This window comes from Tiliqua scincoides, chromosome 10 (assembly GCF_035046505.1).
Source record: "Tiliqua scincoides isolate rTilSci1 chromosome 10, rTilSci1.hap2, whole genome shotgun sequence".
NCBI lineage: Eukaryota > Metazoa > Chordata > Lepidosauria > Squamata > Scincidae > Tiliqua > Tiliqua scincoides.
The window spans coordinates 24,631,921-24,649,766 of NC_089830.1; the positions used below are offsets into that span (position 1 = coordinate 24,631,921).

At 51.6% G+C, this 17,846-nt stretch overlaps 2 protein-coding genes across 4 annotated transcripts in view; both read right to left on the reverse strand.

Moving 5' to 3' along the window:
- Positions 1 to 1,201: 1,201 nt before the first annotated feature.
- On the reverse strand, positions 1,202 to 11,840 carry TOMM40 (translocase of outer mitochondrial membrane 40). Of its 2 annotated transcripts, none has more exons than XM_066638434.1 (10): positions 11,761 to 11,840; positions 10,019 to 10,232; positions 7,728 to 7,795; positions 7,193 to 7,285; positions 6,814 to 6,915; positions 5,826 to 5,931; positions 5,512 to 5,634; positions 4,785 to 4,861; positions 2,721 to 2,823; positions 1,202 to 2,470 (listed from the first exon to the last, which is right to left on the reverse strand). In XM_066638434.1, the coding sequence occupies exons 2-10, from the start codon at positions 10,221 to 10,223 to the stop codon at positions 2,331 to 2,333; spliced, it is 1,017 nt and encodes a 338-aa protein (XP_066494531.1). In that variant the 5' UTR covers positions 10,224 to 10,232; positions 11,761 to 11,840; the 3' UTR covers positions 1,202 to 2,330. The 2 variants fall into 2 exon arrangements, with proteins under 2 accessions (XP_066494531.1, XP_066494532.1); XM_066638435.1 differs by lacking the exon at positions 11,761 to 11,840 and adding an exon at positions 11,050 to 11,617.
- A 4,454-nt stretch (positions 11,841 to 16,294) lies between these two features.
- NECTIN2 (nectin cell adhesion molecule 2) overlaps positions 16,295 to 17,846 on the reverse strand; it is a 63,450-nt gene continuing 61,898 nt past the window's right edge. Inside the window, exons 8-9 of one of the 2 annotated variants that reach the window (XM_066639054.1) lie at positions 17,652 to 17,756; positions 16,295 to 16,545 (exon numbers count right to left, since the gene is read on the reverse strand). In XM_066639054.1, the coding sequence (XP_066495151.1) occupies positions 16,342 to 16,545; positions 17,652 to 17,756 (309 nt within the window). In that variant the 3' untranslated portion in view covers positions 16,295 to 16,341. The remainder of the gene's footprint in view (positions 16,546 to 17,651; positions 17,757 to 17,846) is intronic. The other variant, XM_066639053.1, reaches the window with a different exon arrangement.

Below are 17,846 nucleotides of genomic sequence, written 5' to 3' on the forward strand. Positions count from 1 at the left end.
GCAGGACGCCCTGTTAAACCCTCTCTCTCTTCCAGACCACTTTGCGCACACAAAATTCTGGACTCATGCCCTTAAAACTGCTTGTTTGCCTCCTGAACTCTGACGCCTCTTCTTGACATTCAGCAGGACTCTCTCCTAGGAACACCTCCATGTTGCCCCCACGGTTCATACAAATTGGCCACGGAGGCACAGGGCAAGGCCAGCAGAAATCTGTGAGTGAAAACTAATAGCACCCACTTCTGAAAAGTAATTTTAAAAGTTGCCATGAATTGAGTTTTGCTGGCTGGAATTAATGGGAAATTTTTTTTTTTAAAAGCAAAACTGAAACAAAAACTGTTGAACTGAGCAAACACAGCAAATTCACCACCAAACAAAGCAATACCCAAAATTGTGTGTGTGTACGTGTATCATCTCCTCAATATTGCAAGCAAGGAGAGTGCTGCTTACGTTTGAGCTTCCAATCAGAAGCTTCCCTTGGGCTTCCCTTCCTTCAAAGACATGAACATCCATCATTCTCCTGCATCCCAAATATTTATCCACAGAAGGCAGAGAGGAAGCAGCTTTCCTGGCTGAGGAGGGATTTGGGTCTAGACCAGGGGTGCTCACACTTTTTTGGCTCGAGAGCTACTTTGAAACCCAGCAAGGCCCGGAGATCTACCAGAGTTTTTTTTACAATGTTCGTGCCATCATAACATATAACATTTATGTGTACAATGTATGTTGGTGTACCTTGAGCCCCACTGAGTATAACAGGACTTACTCCTGAGTAGACATGCCTAGGATTAGGCTGTGAGGCTGCAATCCTAGCCACACTTACCTGGGAGTAAGCCCCATTGAGTACAATGGGCCTTACTCCCGGCGTTTCCTCCCAGAGGCACCTGAAGGGGGGGGTCGGCACTCCGCGATCTACTCATTTTGCCTCGCGATCTACCGATAGATTGCGATCCACCTATTGAGCACCCCTGGTCTAGACTCTTTCTCTGCTCCTGTCACTTCACTGGGAAATGGCAGGGACAGGACCTCCAACGGGGTCTTGCCTGGCTCACAGCTCACCTCTGGGCCCCTGCTCTCACTGCACAGGGAAGCAGAGGGCATTCTTGCACGGCTGGGCCCACGTCAAGCCACCCCAGGAAAGCCTAACATACCAGTCCTCAGGGAGGCAGGGAGAGAATGAAAAAGGGCACGGAAGAGCAAAGAGGAAGGTGGTGGATAGTTGTTTATTGACACTGGACATTTCCAACTTCGCAGGGGAGGAAGGTGGCTTTTGTTGCACCTTTTGTCTTCTGAGAACGAGTCTCTCCTCGTTCAAGTAACTTGCAAACATGATTTACACTTAGTCTCTGGCAGCAGGAGGGGGCATGCAGAGATTCCCCCACTTATCTCTGCAAGGAGTGGCTGCGGCGGTGGCGGCACATGGGTGGGCGCCTCTCCCGATGGTCCCATGAAGCGTAACTCTGCAGCCTCACAAGATGGGGCAATGAGGGAGACAGGATGCTATCCGGCCCAGCAGATACAGACCCAAAACGTAGCTTCTGCAAAGTTGATGCTGGGGCAAGGAGGGAGAAAGAAGAAACCGGGGGGGGGGGGGAGAGAAGGACACCCCTCCCCAAAAAAGAGAGAGGACAAATGCTGGGGCTTGACTCCTCCAGCTCCCCCACTCAACATTGCAGAAAGGATAGAAGGACCACCAAAAAGCAAGAAGGGAAGGCCCTGCAGAACAGGACTAGTTGCATGGTTGGTTTTAAGAAAATAAAGTAGCAGCTGTCCTTCTGCGGGGGTGGGAGGAGAAAAACGCTTCCTGCAGAACAGAAATCGTAGGAGGGGCACCACGCACAAACTACACATCCCATCCACTCCCATAGCAACCCAGTGCCCTGCTCCACCTACGCTGGACATGCCACCCACCGCCTCCTGCACTCAGTGAGCAGCTGGGGAATTCCCTTAGAAAGAGACAGGCTTCCTGCCTGCCATCTCTGAATCAACACCTCCCCCTAGTGGCAGCAGGAAGGAAGAGCAGAGATTATAGCTGCTTGAACCGTACCGCAGGCAGAAGTCTGGATGGAGGTGGATGCAGGGAGGACACCCCCTGCCTCAAGCCCACGTTTAGATACCTGCCCCTGCGTTCCCTGAGAACCAGCTAGCTGCTCCTGATGGGAGGGAGGGAGGCCGGAAAAAGGGAGCACCCCATGCCTACACTCTCCAGGGCCTGCACCCCCATGCCCCACAGAGGCTACTGCTGGCCGAACAAGGATGCAGGCGGAAGGGGCCATGAGTGACACAGAATCCGTGGGGGCAAGGAGGCAGAGGTGGTGGTGGTGAAGGGGAGCAGTTTAGCCAATGGTCAGGCCGAAGCCGCACTGGAATTTATTCTTGCGGTGGTTGAGGAAGGCACCCATGGCCAGTGTGAGGGGCAGCGGCAGGAGCTTCTTCTCCAGAGCTGCTCCTACGATCCAGTTGCTGTCTACGGAGCCTGGAGAGGTAGCAACAGAGGGTAGACACAGTAAAGAAACAGGTCCATGGCACTAGAATTGCAATGCCTACACGCCCACCTAAGGAGTGAGACTACAGGGCCAGGGATAGCAAGATCACCCTTTTGACTGGCTCAAGAAACTGTCTGTTAGCATTAAAACCCGCCCCCCCAGAGAGAAAACAGGAAGGAAGTCTCACTCTGCAGCTCCCCTTGCTCCAGCCCGACTGTGCCCTCTGCAGCGACTACGTACCTTTGAAGAGTAGGTTGGCCTTGGGAAGGTCGAGCTGGTACCCAAATGTGACGCTCGTGTCCTGCATGCGAGTGCTGGCTTCGAATTCTACCCCCACCTGCAGCTGGGGGAGCACAGGAAAGGAGAGGAACATAAGCCCCACCCTGAAAGGCAGTGGTTCCCAAACATACTGTAGTCATGACACTCTTCTTTAGCAGCAGTCTCTCCTTTCCGGCTCTCCTGGGTGCCCCCATCTTGGCAACCTTTAGTCTCGAAAGACTCTGGTATTGCGCTCTGGATGGTGGTTCTGGCACAGCGTCTAGTGTGGCTGAAAAGGCCAATTCGGGAGTGACAATCCTTTCCACACTGGGAGCAAGTGCAGTCTGTCCCTGGTCTGTCTCCCTGGCTACGGGCCTTCCTTCTTTGCCTCTTTGCCTCAGACTGTTGGCCAAGTGTCTCTTCAAATTGGGAAAGGCCATGCTGCACAGCCAGCCTCCAAGCGGGCCGCTCAGAGGCCACGGTTTCCCACCTGCTGAGGTCCACTCCTAAGGCCTTCAGATCCCTCTTGCAGATGTCCTTGTATCACAGCTGTGGTCTACCTGTAGGGCGCTTTCCTTGCACGAGTCCTCCATAGAGGAGATCCTTTGGGATCCGGTCATCATCCATTCTCACGACATGAGAATCTCACTCTCCTGGGTGTAATCATCTTGGATTGCATGAGATCTCATGAGATTCAAATGGTGAATCCAGAAAGATTCAGAAAAAAGGGGCCGCAAGGGGCATCCTGCCCGTGTGAGTCTGCGCTGCACAGTCTGAGAACCACTGCTATAAGGTAATGATTTGGGCTTCCACCCCAACCCCATCTGGTGAAGATGCAGAGGACTAAGGGCCCTATTCAATTTTCCAGTGCTGGTGCAGCAGTGCCAAAGGGGCGTGCACTGCTTCCTGTGCTGGAGAGGCAGTCACAGAGGCCTTCTCGAGGTAAGGGAATGTTTGTTCCGTTATCTCGGGGCTGCATTGTGGTTGCACCGGTGCTGGACAGGATTGGGCCCTAAGAAACCTTATGATTAGAGGTGCTTGTTTCCTGTAAGATAGTATTACAGCCCAAGTCTTATTTAAGACTTTGGAGCAAAATCAATAACACTGTTTTCAAACACCTCTACTTATATTTTCCTTCCATGCTGGAACACAAGCGTGCACCGACAGGGCTCCCCAGAGCAGTCTCTTATCCAAGCGACAGCCAGACGTAGACAGGCTTAGCTTTGGCAAGGCAGCCCCCTCCTGGGCTGCGGCACACATTCCTCAAAGAAGCTTTCTACTCTCCAAGCCCCAGGCTCTCTCTGCTTCCCAGAACTCACTCGGGTTATGGCCCTGTCAAACTGCCAAAAGAAGGAAGTCCTACAAGGGAGAAGCAGCCGCACCTCAACTTGATTAAACTGCCTGCCAGGAACATGCTGGGTACATCCTCCACCTACCAAATGTAAGGAAGTCAGACGCAACCCAAGTGCAACACATAGAGGTTCACAGGTATGCTACAGAGTTTGGGGGAGGGTCATATATTAGTAGTGCCATTGGGGGATGTGAGCCCCTAGCCAGCAGTGCGGTGCCCTTGTCAATTCAAAAAACAAACAACTGTTGCGCGTTGACAATTTCAGCGTCTTGTCAGTGTGCCACGAGATGAAAAAGGTTGAAAAACTGCTGGTTTGTGGGTCGGGAGGGCTATTAGTCAGCGCTACTATGCTGAGCCAATTCCCCAACCCCATCACTTTAAGACTTGAAAGCAAGCAGAAAATCCAACATCAGATCTCCCTTCAAGCGCAAGTCTGAAAATGAGGCTTAGGGAAGTACACCTGGGAGACACATTTGCCCGGTTCACTTAACAGTCAGGGCATTTTCTTAACACAAGGGGGAAGCACAGCCTTCGTTTTCGCTGAACATGCAAAACATGCTCCCAAACTCCTCCCCAAAGGAACCACAAGTGTGCCGGGGGAGGGGAACGACGACAATTACAGCCTGTGTGTTACACACACTCTTCATTTTGTTCTCATCCCACAAGCAACCTTGTGACACGTGAGGGCCACTTACCTGATCGCTGGCTTTGTGGTAATACGTGGCATGTGCTCCTGCCTGTCCTACTGTCAGGGTCCCAATCCAGTTAGGTGCTGTGGAGGGGCAGGGAACACAGGAGAGCATCTCTTGTATTAAAGAGAACCACAGAGGTCTGAACATTATGAAAAGGGGACTGCGGCTGTAATACGACAATACAGTTGGACTTGCTTCCGAGTAAACATGCGTCAGACTGAACTGCAGGGGGAGGTTCTCAGGGTGTTGGCATCTCCAGGAGTAGTTGTTGGGGGGGGGTGCGTGAGGGTGGCGATGGCACTTCTTGGATCACACTTCTGCCGCCTTCCAGAGGGCCAGCATGACCCCCAGGTAAGTGGGTATCCCCCATTTTTCATGGTGGCAGCATGATACTGGAAGTGTCGTCACATTCCCCTAAAGGGGGTAGCGACCAGTTCCCACTAGCTTGTTTGGAAACCTCTCCTGTAGGTCTTGGAACCTGCCTAACAGCAGCTAAGTGGAAATCCAGCTTCTGAGGCAGTATACCCCTGCACAGCTCTTGTGTGGGGGACAACAGCATGTGGAAACACCACTGCTTTCATGCCCTCGCTGTGGGGCTCCTGGGGACACCCGCTGGCTCTCTTGGAAGGACGATGCCACTGCTTGCTTTGATCCAGCCGGGCTCCCTACCCCTGAGTACACAAGAGTTAAGGGAAGGTCTGCAAGAATTAAGGGCTGATTTTTACAGTACCTGTGTATTTCCCAGCCAGCGACATCACTGTTCCCTCCTCTCCTGGGCGACAGTGGTACACCAGCTCCCCACCCAGCGCCAGGCATGGTGTGATGCTCTGTAGATAGTGCGCCACCAGGATTCCTGTGAAGGAGAGGGTTGTGGATCAGCTGGCACCTCCCAGTCACCAAACAGGCACTGGAACTTAATGGATGGCAAAGGGCAGCCTCAACGCAGGCAAAATGATCCAGATCAAAGTTGGGCTGGGATCCACTTGGACTGGGAAGAGGCAGTGGGGATTTCTGGTGGGAGGGGGAGGGAGAGAATCTTCTCACCTGAGCCAACTAAAATATCTGGGTTTCCTAGCGTGACAGCAGCGGTGAAGTCTGTGCCCCGGTATTCACCATCAACCTGCCAATTCACAAACTTTGACTGCTGTGTCTGTGATGCAAGGGGGGGGGGAGAGAGAAGAGAAGGGAAGACATTATACACTTGTATCTCAAGTCAAAGAATTTAGGCACCAAACTGCTTCTGATCAAACATGGACCACCCCAGAACACATCCAGAAGAAAACCACAAAGTATCACCGTCAATACATCCAATTCGAATCAGAAAATTTCAAGTCTGTATCTTTGAGTTGCACACAGACCACCTTCATCTATAAATGGAAGTGAAAGAACCTAACAGGCTGGCCGTGAATCAGGACGTACAATATGGAGTTCCTGGGGTCAAATCTGCCCACCCCCTACCAATCCAGAATTATGCAGGCAAGACTGAGGAGCACAGACAGAGGGACCATGGTTCAAAGGCAGCTTTCCAGCAGGGCTACTTCAAGTTGGCAATTAAACATTCATGGATGTTACCTGCCCAAACAGATCTCTGGCAAACATTTACGGCCTCTTGCAACATGCACACCCACAAGCAAGTGAGAAAACCCAGTTTGGCAAAGCATCCTGTCCTGGTCACTCAAGGCAATTCGTACTTGCTAGAGGTGACTTAACAAGCCTGAACTAGTCATTGCCCAGCAACAAGCCAGGGGTTTCAAAATGCCAAAATGACCGAAGGGGATGTAGCTCAGTGATGGAGCACCTGCATTGCATGAGAAAGAAACCAGATTCCATTCCTGGCAGCATCTCCAGACAGGGCAAGGAAAAATTCAGGCTGGAGAAACCTGGAAAGATGCTGCCAATCTGTGCTTGACAAGAAGATCTGACTCAGCAAGCATCAGCACAATACGTTCACGAAATACAAGCTCAAGCCCTCAGATGAGAAGGCAGCAACCGAGCTTAGGAGTCATGCGGAAGCCGGTCCACACATAAGTACCTGAAAGGCCACCTTGGAGCGAACGTGGTTGGTGAGCTGGTGGATGATCTGTGCATTGAGGCTGCCGCTGTTGTCCATATCGCCCACCAGCACTGGGAAGGCCTGGAAGAGAGGAGCACAAGGACATGAAGAAGGGAGAAAGCAGAAGCCGCTCGCTCAAAATTTTTCTGGCTCACTTCTCCACTCTTCCATCTACAAGGCAAGGAACACTCCAGACTGGGTGCCAAGTAAATGTCTTCAGAGAAGCGGAAGGCAGAGCCCCAAAGGATAACCAGTCAGCAAGCAAGTGGCTGTAGCACAGGACGGCCACAGAGAAGAGCCGTCCAAGAGGTGCGGACACAGTTGGGGTTGCATCTCCGCTAGCCCATGCCACACTCACCTCTGTGGGGCTGAGCTGCTTTGTCCCAACATAGGTCACCCCAAAGTGGTAATTGGAATCGCCAACTGTGCTGAGCGCTACCGTGTGATTGACCTGTGGAAGGGAAGAACATGAAACCGCAGCAGGGAAGACCCTGCAAGAGGGCAACATGGTCCAGCACTGCCTGGCTGAAGCCCTGGGCCCCTAATTTGCCTTCCCCTCTTCGTGCACACTGCAATTCCCTCCTCCCCTTCCTGGCATGAGGTTGCCGCTGTGTCTAAACTCAGTAAACCAGAAGCCATGCTTCGTTTCTGGTTTGCAGAAAAATGCTTTGTTTTGGACACACTGAGCCAATAGGAAAGTAAGATTTGCCATGGCTGAGACTTTTTTTTTTTTTTAAAAAAAGAGGAAATTCCTCATCACGTGCAGACAAAGTAGAAGAGGAAACATCAAAGTCCAAAGTCTGTAGCAATTTGCATACATAATTAGAAGGTGTGTTGGAACACAGCAGAGGCCCTTCTGAAAGAGCTGGGAACTCACAAGTTGCTCCTCTCACCTGGAAGTGGTTGCTGAGACCTTTGTTCACAGTCAATTTCACACCCTCCATCTGGATGGGGAATAACTCTGGAAGGATGAGAAAAGGGGAGGGGCGCAGATCAATGTCAGTGCTCTCCTCCTGAACCTCTCTCACTCACTGCCAAGACCTTCCCAAGAGGGGATGAGACCAGGGCAAGCAGACAGCCACAGTGTGGAATGCAGACATAACAAAGGCATGTTTAAATCACCGTGCAGTCACACTGCTATGCGCAGAATATGTAGCACCCATTTACATACACAACACTTTTGGGGGAAAAAAATAGAGAGGGTAGGTCCCTGCCCCAAAGGGCTTACCAACTAGGTGCTGACACAAGTGGAGACTGACAAGAAGGTGTAAATGCTGGCAGGCCTAATTACCCTGCAGACTGTACACTGGGAAGTCTAGATGGAGCCAGGCTTGTAAGTACACTCTGGCCCCATCTCTCTCAGCAACCCTTTTCTGGCTCCCTTTTCCTCTGACTGCGCCAGATCAGAGCTGAACAGCAAGTCCACCCCAATGGCTCCAATCGGGAGTCTCCCGCAAGTTTGAGACACGCAGTTCCCTCACGTATCGTTCTCAGAAAACACAGCAGCTCAAGTTGGACAACAGGTTTCACTGGCTGTATGATACACATGACGCGTCCCAATATATTGATGGGAGAGGAAGGAGGAACCCACATTTAGGGCCCAATCCTATCCAGTTTTCCAGCACCAGTGTAGGCACAATGCAGCCCCAAGGTAAGGGAACAAATGTTCCCATACTTTAAGAGGGTCTCTGTGACTGCTGCCCCACCACTAGATGCAGTGCATGACCCATTGGCATAGCTGCACCGGCACTGGAAAACTGGATAGGATTGGGCCCTTCGATAGTATTCTTGAATGGTCAAACCACTACACAGTCAACACTGACTTATTTTAAGCATTCACCCCCTGACTTCTCATTCAAGAAGAAAGCACCACAACCAAAATGCATTAAAAAACCATCCAAAGCCCGGACACCTACAGCAGGAGCAGCTGTTTCAATGGCAACAGCACCTGCCTACGGGTCTGGTACTCTTTGAGAACCAAAAACAGTACAGAGATTGCAACATAAAAAAGAAATAAATAGCACAGCCATACTACTAGCTGCAGAGCAACAGGCTGTAGACTCTGTGGAAGAACCTCAGCATTCTTCCATGGGCCCACGTTCAACCCCTGGCAGCATCTCTGGTCTGAAATCCTGAAGAACGGATGCTGCCAGTCTGTGCTGGCAACACTGAACTAGATGGAACAAGGGCCAGACTCAGTACAAGGCAGTTTCATGTGATCCAATAAAGCAGTAAGTTGAGAGCAATTTATAAACACGCTATAGAAAGACACCCTCAGCCATTCCTATAGGCAAGAAGTACAATCCCAGCAGTTTGAAGGGAGGAGCTGTGGCTGAGAGAAGTGCAGCCAAGGTCACCTGGTGAGACCACAGCAAGGCCAGCTCACTCTCTTAGTCACTACACCACAGCTGAAAACCTATGGAATTGGTATGGAACGATAAATTTGGGCTTCTAGTTACCCTCCTTCTTGAAGCTTCCACCTTTAGCTGCCACATCTTCCACCGCAATTTATGGGCACAATTTTAGCTGTGCGCTGCATCACAGAAACTGGGATTCCAAAAATTTTAAGGCGCACATGTCCTCAAGAGATAGAGGATGCTCCTATGCTCCCAGTTTGATAACACAGGAGGCAGTCGCCTTGCCAAGCGACGGCAGTCTGACAGCAAAGGGATAGGACAGGGGTGTCAAACTAATTTTAGGTAGTGGGCTGAATAGCAATCATGGCACCGGCTGAGAGCTAGAAGTGACATCATTAAGCAGGAAGTGACATCATTAAGCAGATGATGGCCAGAAATAAGCACACAAACTAATTAGCTGCAAATGACAGAAGAGAAAATGTGCAAGTCTTGTTCATATTTTCAAGATATGAGAGAGACCAATTACCACGTTGGGAGAGTCTAATTATAAGGGGAGCCTGATAAATTGCTTCCCGCGGGTCTTATGTTAGTTAGGGGATCACCAAGGACTCTCATGTGTGCCATCCCATATAAGCTCTATACAACAACTCAAAAAAGAATCCCAGACTGCGCCAGTCAACACACAGCAGAGACAGTACCAAAATGCATGCTTTGCATGTTGGGATAGGAACTGGATTGTAAGGTTTTCTACATGAGAGATATGACCTTCTGCTTTTTAGTTTCACTCTGTAAAAGGATCAAATGACAGGAGTCGAGAGACTCTATACCTTTGCATTTCCGATGACATTCCTCGAAGGTGCCTGGGTTGGGAAGCTGGTCACATTTTTCTTCTGAGGGGCGATCTTGTGCCGGGGGAACCAGTCCACTGACAGGGGGCATGGAGAAACCAGGTGGCACCGACACTAGACTGGAACCTGGCCCTGGCACTGTAGGAGGGGGCGCCGGGGAGCTGGCGGCCAGGACGTTACCCATGACGAGGAACTAGACAGAAGGAAAGATACCACAAGGTTGCCAAATACCAGCTTTGCTCAGGGAAATCCTCATCCCTGTGGAGGGGCTTTTTATTGAATGCTAAACTGTTAAGCTTGGCAGTACACAAAGTTCTTGATCTGCAACAATCTCTGTTAAAAGATCTCCAGGTAAAGAATTGCAAGAGACACAGAGAATCTTTCTGGAGAAGAGGAGAAGGAGGAATTGGGGCAAGCACTGCTCTTCGCACTTCCACGCACTATGAACAACACCTGACAAAATTTCCTCTTCTGCGCAACCATAAAAGAAACAGGACCATCTGCTACATTTGGCCAACCCAGGAAGGGAAGCTTTTGGTTCAAACCCTTGTAGAAGCAGCTGCTGGTCAGTGAAAGGGTCATTTTTGCAAAAGCACCACTTTGAAAAAGATGCATAGCATAGGGTGGGGATGTGCCTGGGCCTCGACCAAATGCTGCCTGGGGTCCCAGTGCAAGCCCCAGTGCTTCCTCCATGTTCCTCTCTTGCTTCAGGATTACCGGGGTGATGGGATGGACAGACAGACAGACAGACAACACTGGCTTGGCAGTTGTCCACCTGTGCAGCTCTGAATGTAAGCAAGCTTGACCCAACGGCTTGGCCCCATTTAGGGCTGTCAGTTGCTGATGCCCTCCAGAGTGCATAAGAACATAGCTGCATCAGTCCAGTTTCCTGTATCTCACAGTGGCCCACCAGATGCCTCCTGGAGCACATGAGACCTGCATCCCAGAGCCCTCCCTTGCACCTGGCATCCTGAGGCAGCCTACTTCGCAAACCAGGAGGTTGTACATACCTATCAGAACTCACAACCTGCGGCGGACTTTTCCTCCATTCACCTGTCCAACCTCCCTTTTAAAGGCACCTCGGCCAAATGCTGTCACTGCATCCTGTGGCAAGGAGTTCCACAGGTCAAAGGCTCATTCATCCATCTCTCCAGCCCCCCTTTTAAAGGCACCCAGGCTAAGTGCCATCAACGCATCCTGTGGCAAGGAGTTCCACAGGTCAAAGTTACATCCATCCATCTCTCCAGCCCCCCTTTAAAGGCTCCTCGGCCAGTGCATTTTCCACATCCTGTGGCAAGGAGTTCCACAGGTCAAAGGCTCATCCATCCCTCCAGCCCCCCTTTAAAGGCACCCAGGCAAAGTGCCGTCATCGCATCCTGTGGCAAGGAGTTCCACAGGTCAAACGCCTTCCGTCCACCTCTCCAAGCCCCTCTTTCAAGGCGCCCAGGCCACTGCCGTCCCCATCCTGTGGCAAGGAGTTCCACAGCTGAAGGGCACTCAGCTCCAGAGGGGTGCTGAGCGCCTGGAGAGGTTGAGCCCTGGCAGGGCCTGGGGGAGGCCACGGGCCTGGCTCCACAGGCAGGGCCCCTCTTGACCCCCTCCGTGGGGCCCGTGGCCAGTCCGTGGGGCCTACCCCGCCCACGCCGCCCCTCCCCCTGCAGAGTCCCTCTGGCTCCCCCCCCCCTCGCCTGATGGGCTGTTCCACTCCCCGCTCAACTCACGCGGCGGCAGCAGGAGCAGCAGCAAGGCTGGAGCCGGGAGACACCCGAACCCGCCTGCTCACAGGCCCCGCCCCGGCCGTTCCCCATTGGCCGCCACCGCCACCGGCCCCGCCCCTTCCCGGCCGTTCCGCAACGCGACTGGCCGGCGCCCCGCCGAGCCACGCCCCCTCTCGCCGAAAACCATGTTCCCCTCATGGGTCTCTGCAGCCCCAGCCAGGTCCCGCCGCTTCCTCTCCTAAGAAGCGCTCCTATTGGCTAGCCGTGCGCCCTCGAAGCCCCGCCCCAAATCGGCGCTCCCGATTGGACGCCTTTATGAAATCTGGGCTCCTCTTCGGCGATTGGCCGAGACCTCAGCGACATCTGCCTTCGCCGCACCGCCATTGACCGAGAGGCGGGGAGCAGAAGTCCCTGCCTCCCTCTCATTGGCCGGCCTCTCAACGAAGGGGCGGGGCGTCCCTCGCGAAGCCAGCAAGGTCAGGCGGGCGCAAGGTCGGGCCCGCCTCGGACTGCGCCGCAGCAGCCATAGAGTCTGAGGCCAGAGCGAGCCCAGCAGCCATTGAGTGAGGGGAGCAGGCCCGGAAGGTGGGCGGGGCATCGCGGTGGGATGTCCTCCCCTTCCGCGCCCTCTGTTGCCTTGGAGACGCACGTGGCAGGCTTCCAGGCCGCGCCCACCTGCCTGGCCTCCTGTTCCTGCAGGCACGAAGGCAGGGAGCGGAACAGGCAGCGCTGCAGGTCTTGGCTGGACTCAAGGGCCTCCCGCAGCGAGCCTGGAGGCTCCATGCAGGGAACACCCACCACAGGGCAGTGCCAGGCAGTGCCTGTCCCACCAGCGACAGGAACATTCCAGGCTGCCCAGAAAAGGGAGTTTCAAGACTGCCCTGCTTGTAAAAGAGGTTAGAAGCTCCCTGTGTACAAAAGAGAGTTTCAAGTCTTCCCATGTAGAAAAGGGAGTTTCAAGGCTGTCCTATGTATTTTCTACTCCCTTTTATACATGGGGAAGACTTGAAACTCTTTTATACACAGGGCATAAAAGAGTTTCAAGTCTTCCCCATCTATAAAAGGGAATTTCAAGGCTGCCCTGTGTGTAAAAGAGAGTTTTGAGTCTTCCCCATGTATAAAAGGGAATTTTGAGTCTTCCCAGTCTATAAAAGACCATTTCAAGGCTGCCCTATGTAGAAAAGGGAGTTTCAAGTCTTCCCCATGTAGAAAAGAGAGTTTCAAGGCTTCCCTGTGTATAAAAGGGAGTTTCAAGTTCTCCCCATGTATAAAAGAGAATTTCCAGGCTTCCCAGTGTATGAAGGACAGTTTCTAGGCTTTCCATTGTATAAAAGACAATTTCTAGAGTGCCCAATGTATAGAAGAGAGTTTCCAGACTGCCCAGTGTACGAAAGAGAGTTTCTAGGCTTCCCATTGTATAAAAGATAGTTTCTAGGCTGCCCCTGGCTGAGGCCACAGGCAGTTAATTAGTTGACTTAATTGATTTGTTATCACATCAATTAGTTTTGGTTTATCACCCACTCCATCTCTAGTGCTCAGAGGCTGATACAACTGCAAAAAGTCCCCTGAAAAGGATCAAAACCTCCCTTCTTGCTTCCCATGATGGTACAGCCACCTTAGCTGGAAACTCCACCAAGTTCTCAGTTCAATGTGTGTATTCAGTTCAATTTTATATATACCCAGCTTTATCTCCCTTGGCGGGCATTCAAAGTGGCTACCAGGTACAGTAAAAAATATAGGCATTATAAAATGCTTTAGAAATATAATTTAAAAAAACAAAACTCCTAAAATCCAGTGAACAATTTAAAAATCTCCTTAAGAGCCAAGAGCAATAAAAAGCAGGAAAAAAACCCCCAGCAGAAGACAATTTAAAAATGCACCATAAAACTAATCAGCACAAAAAACAAACAAAAAAGCCTGAGCATCCATGTTAAGAAACTTGAAAGGATAGAGTAAAAATATATGTTTTTAGACCTTGCCAGAAAGCCTCTAAGGAGGTCATAGTTTGTAAGCTAAGAGGGAGGGAATTCCAGAGTTGGCACCACTATGGAGAAAGCCCTACTCCTTGCCACCAATGGTGTAGCTGGAGGGGGGTGGAGCGCTCAGGCTGGCAGAGAGCCGCAGTGAGAGCCCCTCCCTTCAGAGCCATTCCCGGTGGGGGGAGCAAAACGGAGCCGTATGGCAAGCCACCGCTTGCCACCACCCCCCTTCCCGACCTCCATGGGCAGTGGCACCCATCAAAAGTCCCTCTTCCAATGACTGGAGTGGACAAGCCAGATTGTATCCCCCACTGATTCCACACACTCCTGGCCAATACAGCACAATATATGCAGCCACCGTCTTTACCCACAAAGTATGATGTCGACACCATGTGGTTTTGAAATACTGTATTTTTAACAAATAGCATCAATTAAAAAAAAAAAAAGCTCAACTCCAAAATAAACAGACCAATGGAAACACAACCCTCTGTGTGTCCCCTTCAGAACTCATCCACCCAGTAGTGTCAAATGAAAGGCACTGAAAGGTCAGTGGGAAAAGGCACCCTGTGTTGGCATGTGTCAAATCATTTTCCCCAAGTCCTGAGATCCAGGAAGTTAGTAGGATTGGCTGAAGCCTGAGAAGAAGCTAGTTAAAAAAATACACACACACACACACACAAACAAAAACCATTAACACAATCACAAGGAAAATAAAACCCCACGGTGCCAATTTGCACTTGCTTCCGTGGGAAACAGCAGCAGCGTGAACATATCCGTGGGCAATCTGCTCACGCCGTAACAAGTTTGAAAATAAAATAAAATAAAAACCTTTCACATTTTCAGAACCCGGAAACTCAGATCCAGCTGGACAACGTGCCTGAGTGCCGAGGAAGGGATTTGAAATTCAAGTAAGTGACCAGAGACTGGGCTTGTAGTGTGAGACAGTCAAGTCAGTAGGAACTGCTTAGACTGATCAAGCTCTCACCCCACCCCACCCCCACCCAAAGTGAAAACTTTTTGCTGAAATATGGAAGGGATCTGGCAGATCCCGCCCTGGAGACGTGGTTCTAGCAGCACACCTGGGAATATGCCTGTGCCAGGAAGGTAGAAGTGATGGGACACTGTGCAAGCCAAAGGGAATTGGTTGCAGGAATCACAGTAGCTGAATCCCCAAGCAAGACCCCTGCCAGCTTCTATAGGGAGTGGGGAGTTTGCACATGTGAACTGCTCTGGCCGATGCTTGTTCAGACACTTGCCTGGAAGCTTCCTTCTTGTAGTGGCATTCAGGGCTGAATCCTCCCTGACATCCCTCAGGTCCCAGGATCTAGCTGAGTGCACCCCATGCGAGAGATCCTCACACACAGGACTGCACAATTCTGTAGTGTTTTGCTGCCCTCCCCCCAAGTAGGACTCCTTGTCTCCCACAACCGGTTTGTGCTAAGTTTGCCATCCATAGGATTGCACCATTAGACTGTTGAGCCACATCGCCAGCTGCCCCCATGTACCTGCTCAGCACCTCTTTCTCCTCCTGGCAAGAGCCTGGATGTTCTTCAGCTTGCAGCGACGACATTCTGATCATTACCACATCTCAGAGTCTGGTCTAGACAAACAGATGGTGGTAACGTCATCCCTGCACTGTACCACTGCAAGCTGGAGGCAAGGGGTGGTGGAATTGAATGTGCTCCAATGTGACAAACATCTTGCACACGGGAAACTGTGCACTAGTGAGAAGAGTTCTCCCTTGGACAACTCCCCGATAGGCTAATTTTCTATGCGCATGATTTGGGGTTTATTTAAAAGCATTTTTATCCTGCCTTTCCCTCTCACCCCAAAAGGGGGCACTCAAAATATATAGAAGAACAAGGGATGTACAATTACAAACGTGTTCCTGCTTGTTATTGTTGGAGAGCATTCAACCACTTAACCGCCCTACCTGCAATCTGATGCAGTACCATCCAAAAAGTTTCACCATACAAATAAACTTCATGTGAGTGTGTGATTGTAGTCTCCACGCAGGGCTAATACGGCACAGGAGGGGAGCAAGCAGTGTGGCCCCCTTCATAAAGGAGGCAAGATTCACAACACGCACACCCCAAAGCGACTTCCAGAGAAGTCCGGTTGGCATCACATGGGCCAAGAGCTTGATCCACAGAGGACAAGCTGCAAGAGATTCTTGTGCCCGGTGCAAATTCTAATTAGCCTCACTCCCCAAATGGCTAGGGACTTGTGGGCTCTGAATAAGGACTTTTCAACAGGAGAACCAACTGCCCTGTGGAGAGGCTGGAGCCGTGGTGCCATCACACCTGTTTCAAGGGTCTGGAGTGAAGACTCAAAGTGTGGCGGCCTGTTTGGCACACTGCAGGAAGATGGGCAGTCCACGCTCTGGCCTGGCTGAGACGGGGAGGGAGCGGAGGGGCTGTTTTCAACAAGGGAAGCTCCGCCTGTCTGTTCTAAGGCACACGTGTGTCACCCAAGACTCCAAGAGAACTGAGTTGGGCACCTAACTGGCATGTGGCAAAAAAGCAGCAGCGTCTCTCTGGGACAAACGCAGACATGAGCAGCATCTGTCCCTCTGGATTGCAGCTGAACGCTCAGGGCCCCGGGCTCAGACGTACATGGCCCTGGACATCACAAACGCCTTGTCGGTCGCGATGGGCGTCAACGCCATCTCTTCCTCCGCAGCGGCAAAGGACAGCGCATCATAAATGGGGTTGATCTGGTCCAGATATTCATCTTCCGGGCTGGGGGCAGCATTGCCCGCCGCCTCTCGCTCCTCCAACGTTGGGAGTTCATGGTACCGAGGGGCCTCCTGCAGAGGGGACAGATGGAGGGGGAAAAGTATTTGCAGACGGTTCCCCTCTCGTTTTCTCCTTCCATTTGCTGCTTCCCCAATGTCGGTGTGAGGTTGTGTTAAAGCCAGGGCTGCAGGTGGGTGTTACTCGATCTAGACTGCGATGGTGTGTTCCAGGGGGCCTGATGGGCTTGGCCCACCCATGAGGCCAACTGAGACAGTTGCCTCAGGCAGACAAGTGGTGGGGGGCTCACACCTCTGTGCAGCTGCTCTCCTCTGCTGCTGCTCTTCCTGCTTCCTGGATTTGTAAAAGAAGAAGGGGAGGGAGCAAAAGAGGAAGTGTGGAGGAGAAGAGTAGACAAGAGCACTGAATACCCTCTTCTTAACACTTGCTCATCTGTTCTGTCCCCCACTTTTCAAATCCAAGGAGCAAGAAGAGGAGAGGTGGGTGGCTTTGTCACTGGTCAAGGAAGCATGATTTCGTGCACTGCCATAGGGGCTGGGAGGTCTTAGGCCAGCCTTGGGCCTTGAGGTTACTTGAGGGATCAGGAGCCCTGACCGGGATCTCACAGGGAGCTGGAACCTACTGGTTGAACAGCAGAAGGCCCTGCTCCATTGGCCGTATACACAGAGGCACAAAATACTTTCGGCATCTTGCAAGGGAAACAGCAAGGAGACACAGAGAACCCTGCATTCCCAGAACTCCTAGAAATCCTGCTTGGTCCCCTTGTAGCTTCCGAAAGCTCAAACAAGCCTTGCCCACAGGTTTTCAAATGGGTCTTCCCCACAGCCATTGAGGACTAGAAACTTGCATTGTTGTTGTTGCTTTTTTAAACAAAAGAAAGCCACGTTACTCAGGGTTCCAAAACCTGCACTCTGTACCAAATTCCTCACTTTACCAGGTTAAATTCCAGAAGGGCAGGACACACTTGTCTCTGGGAGAAGCAGACATGTACTTTCAATAAATCGATTCTAGGCTCCTAGTGGGGTGCATGTTCTCCCAATGCAAACCCAATCCAGAAAGATGCATTTCTGGCTATGAGAGTTAAACCAGTCTAGGGGGATTTGGCCACCTAGTTGCACCCCCTGCACTCACCAAGTGATCATCCCTGCTTCCCCCTCACCTCCATTGTGGTGGCAGTGACCCCTCCAAAGTGACCGTCTGTGGTGCTGGGTTCAAAAAAGAGAGTTTTGAGCGGGGTACTCTCGGCCTCCGGGGGGCTATTGACCTGGAATAAACCAGAGGGGAGGTGAGTGAGAGAAAGGGCTAGCCTGGGGTAACTTGAGCCAGAGAATACCGGGAGAACGGAAAGACTCCC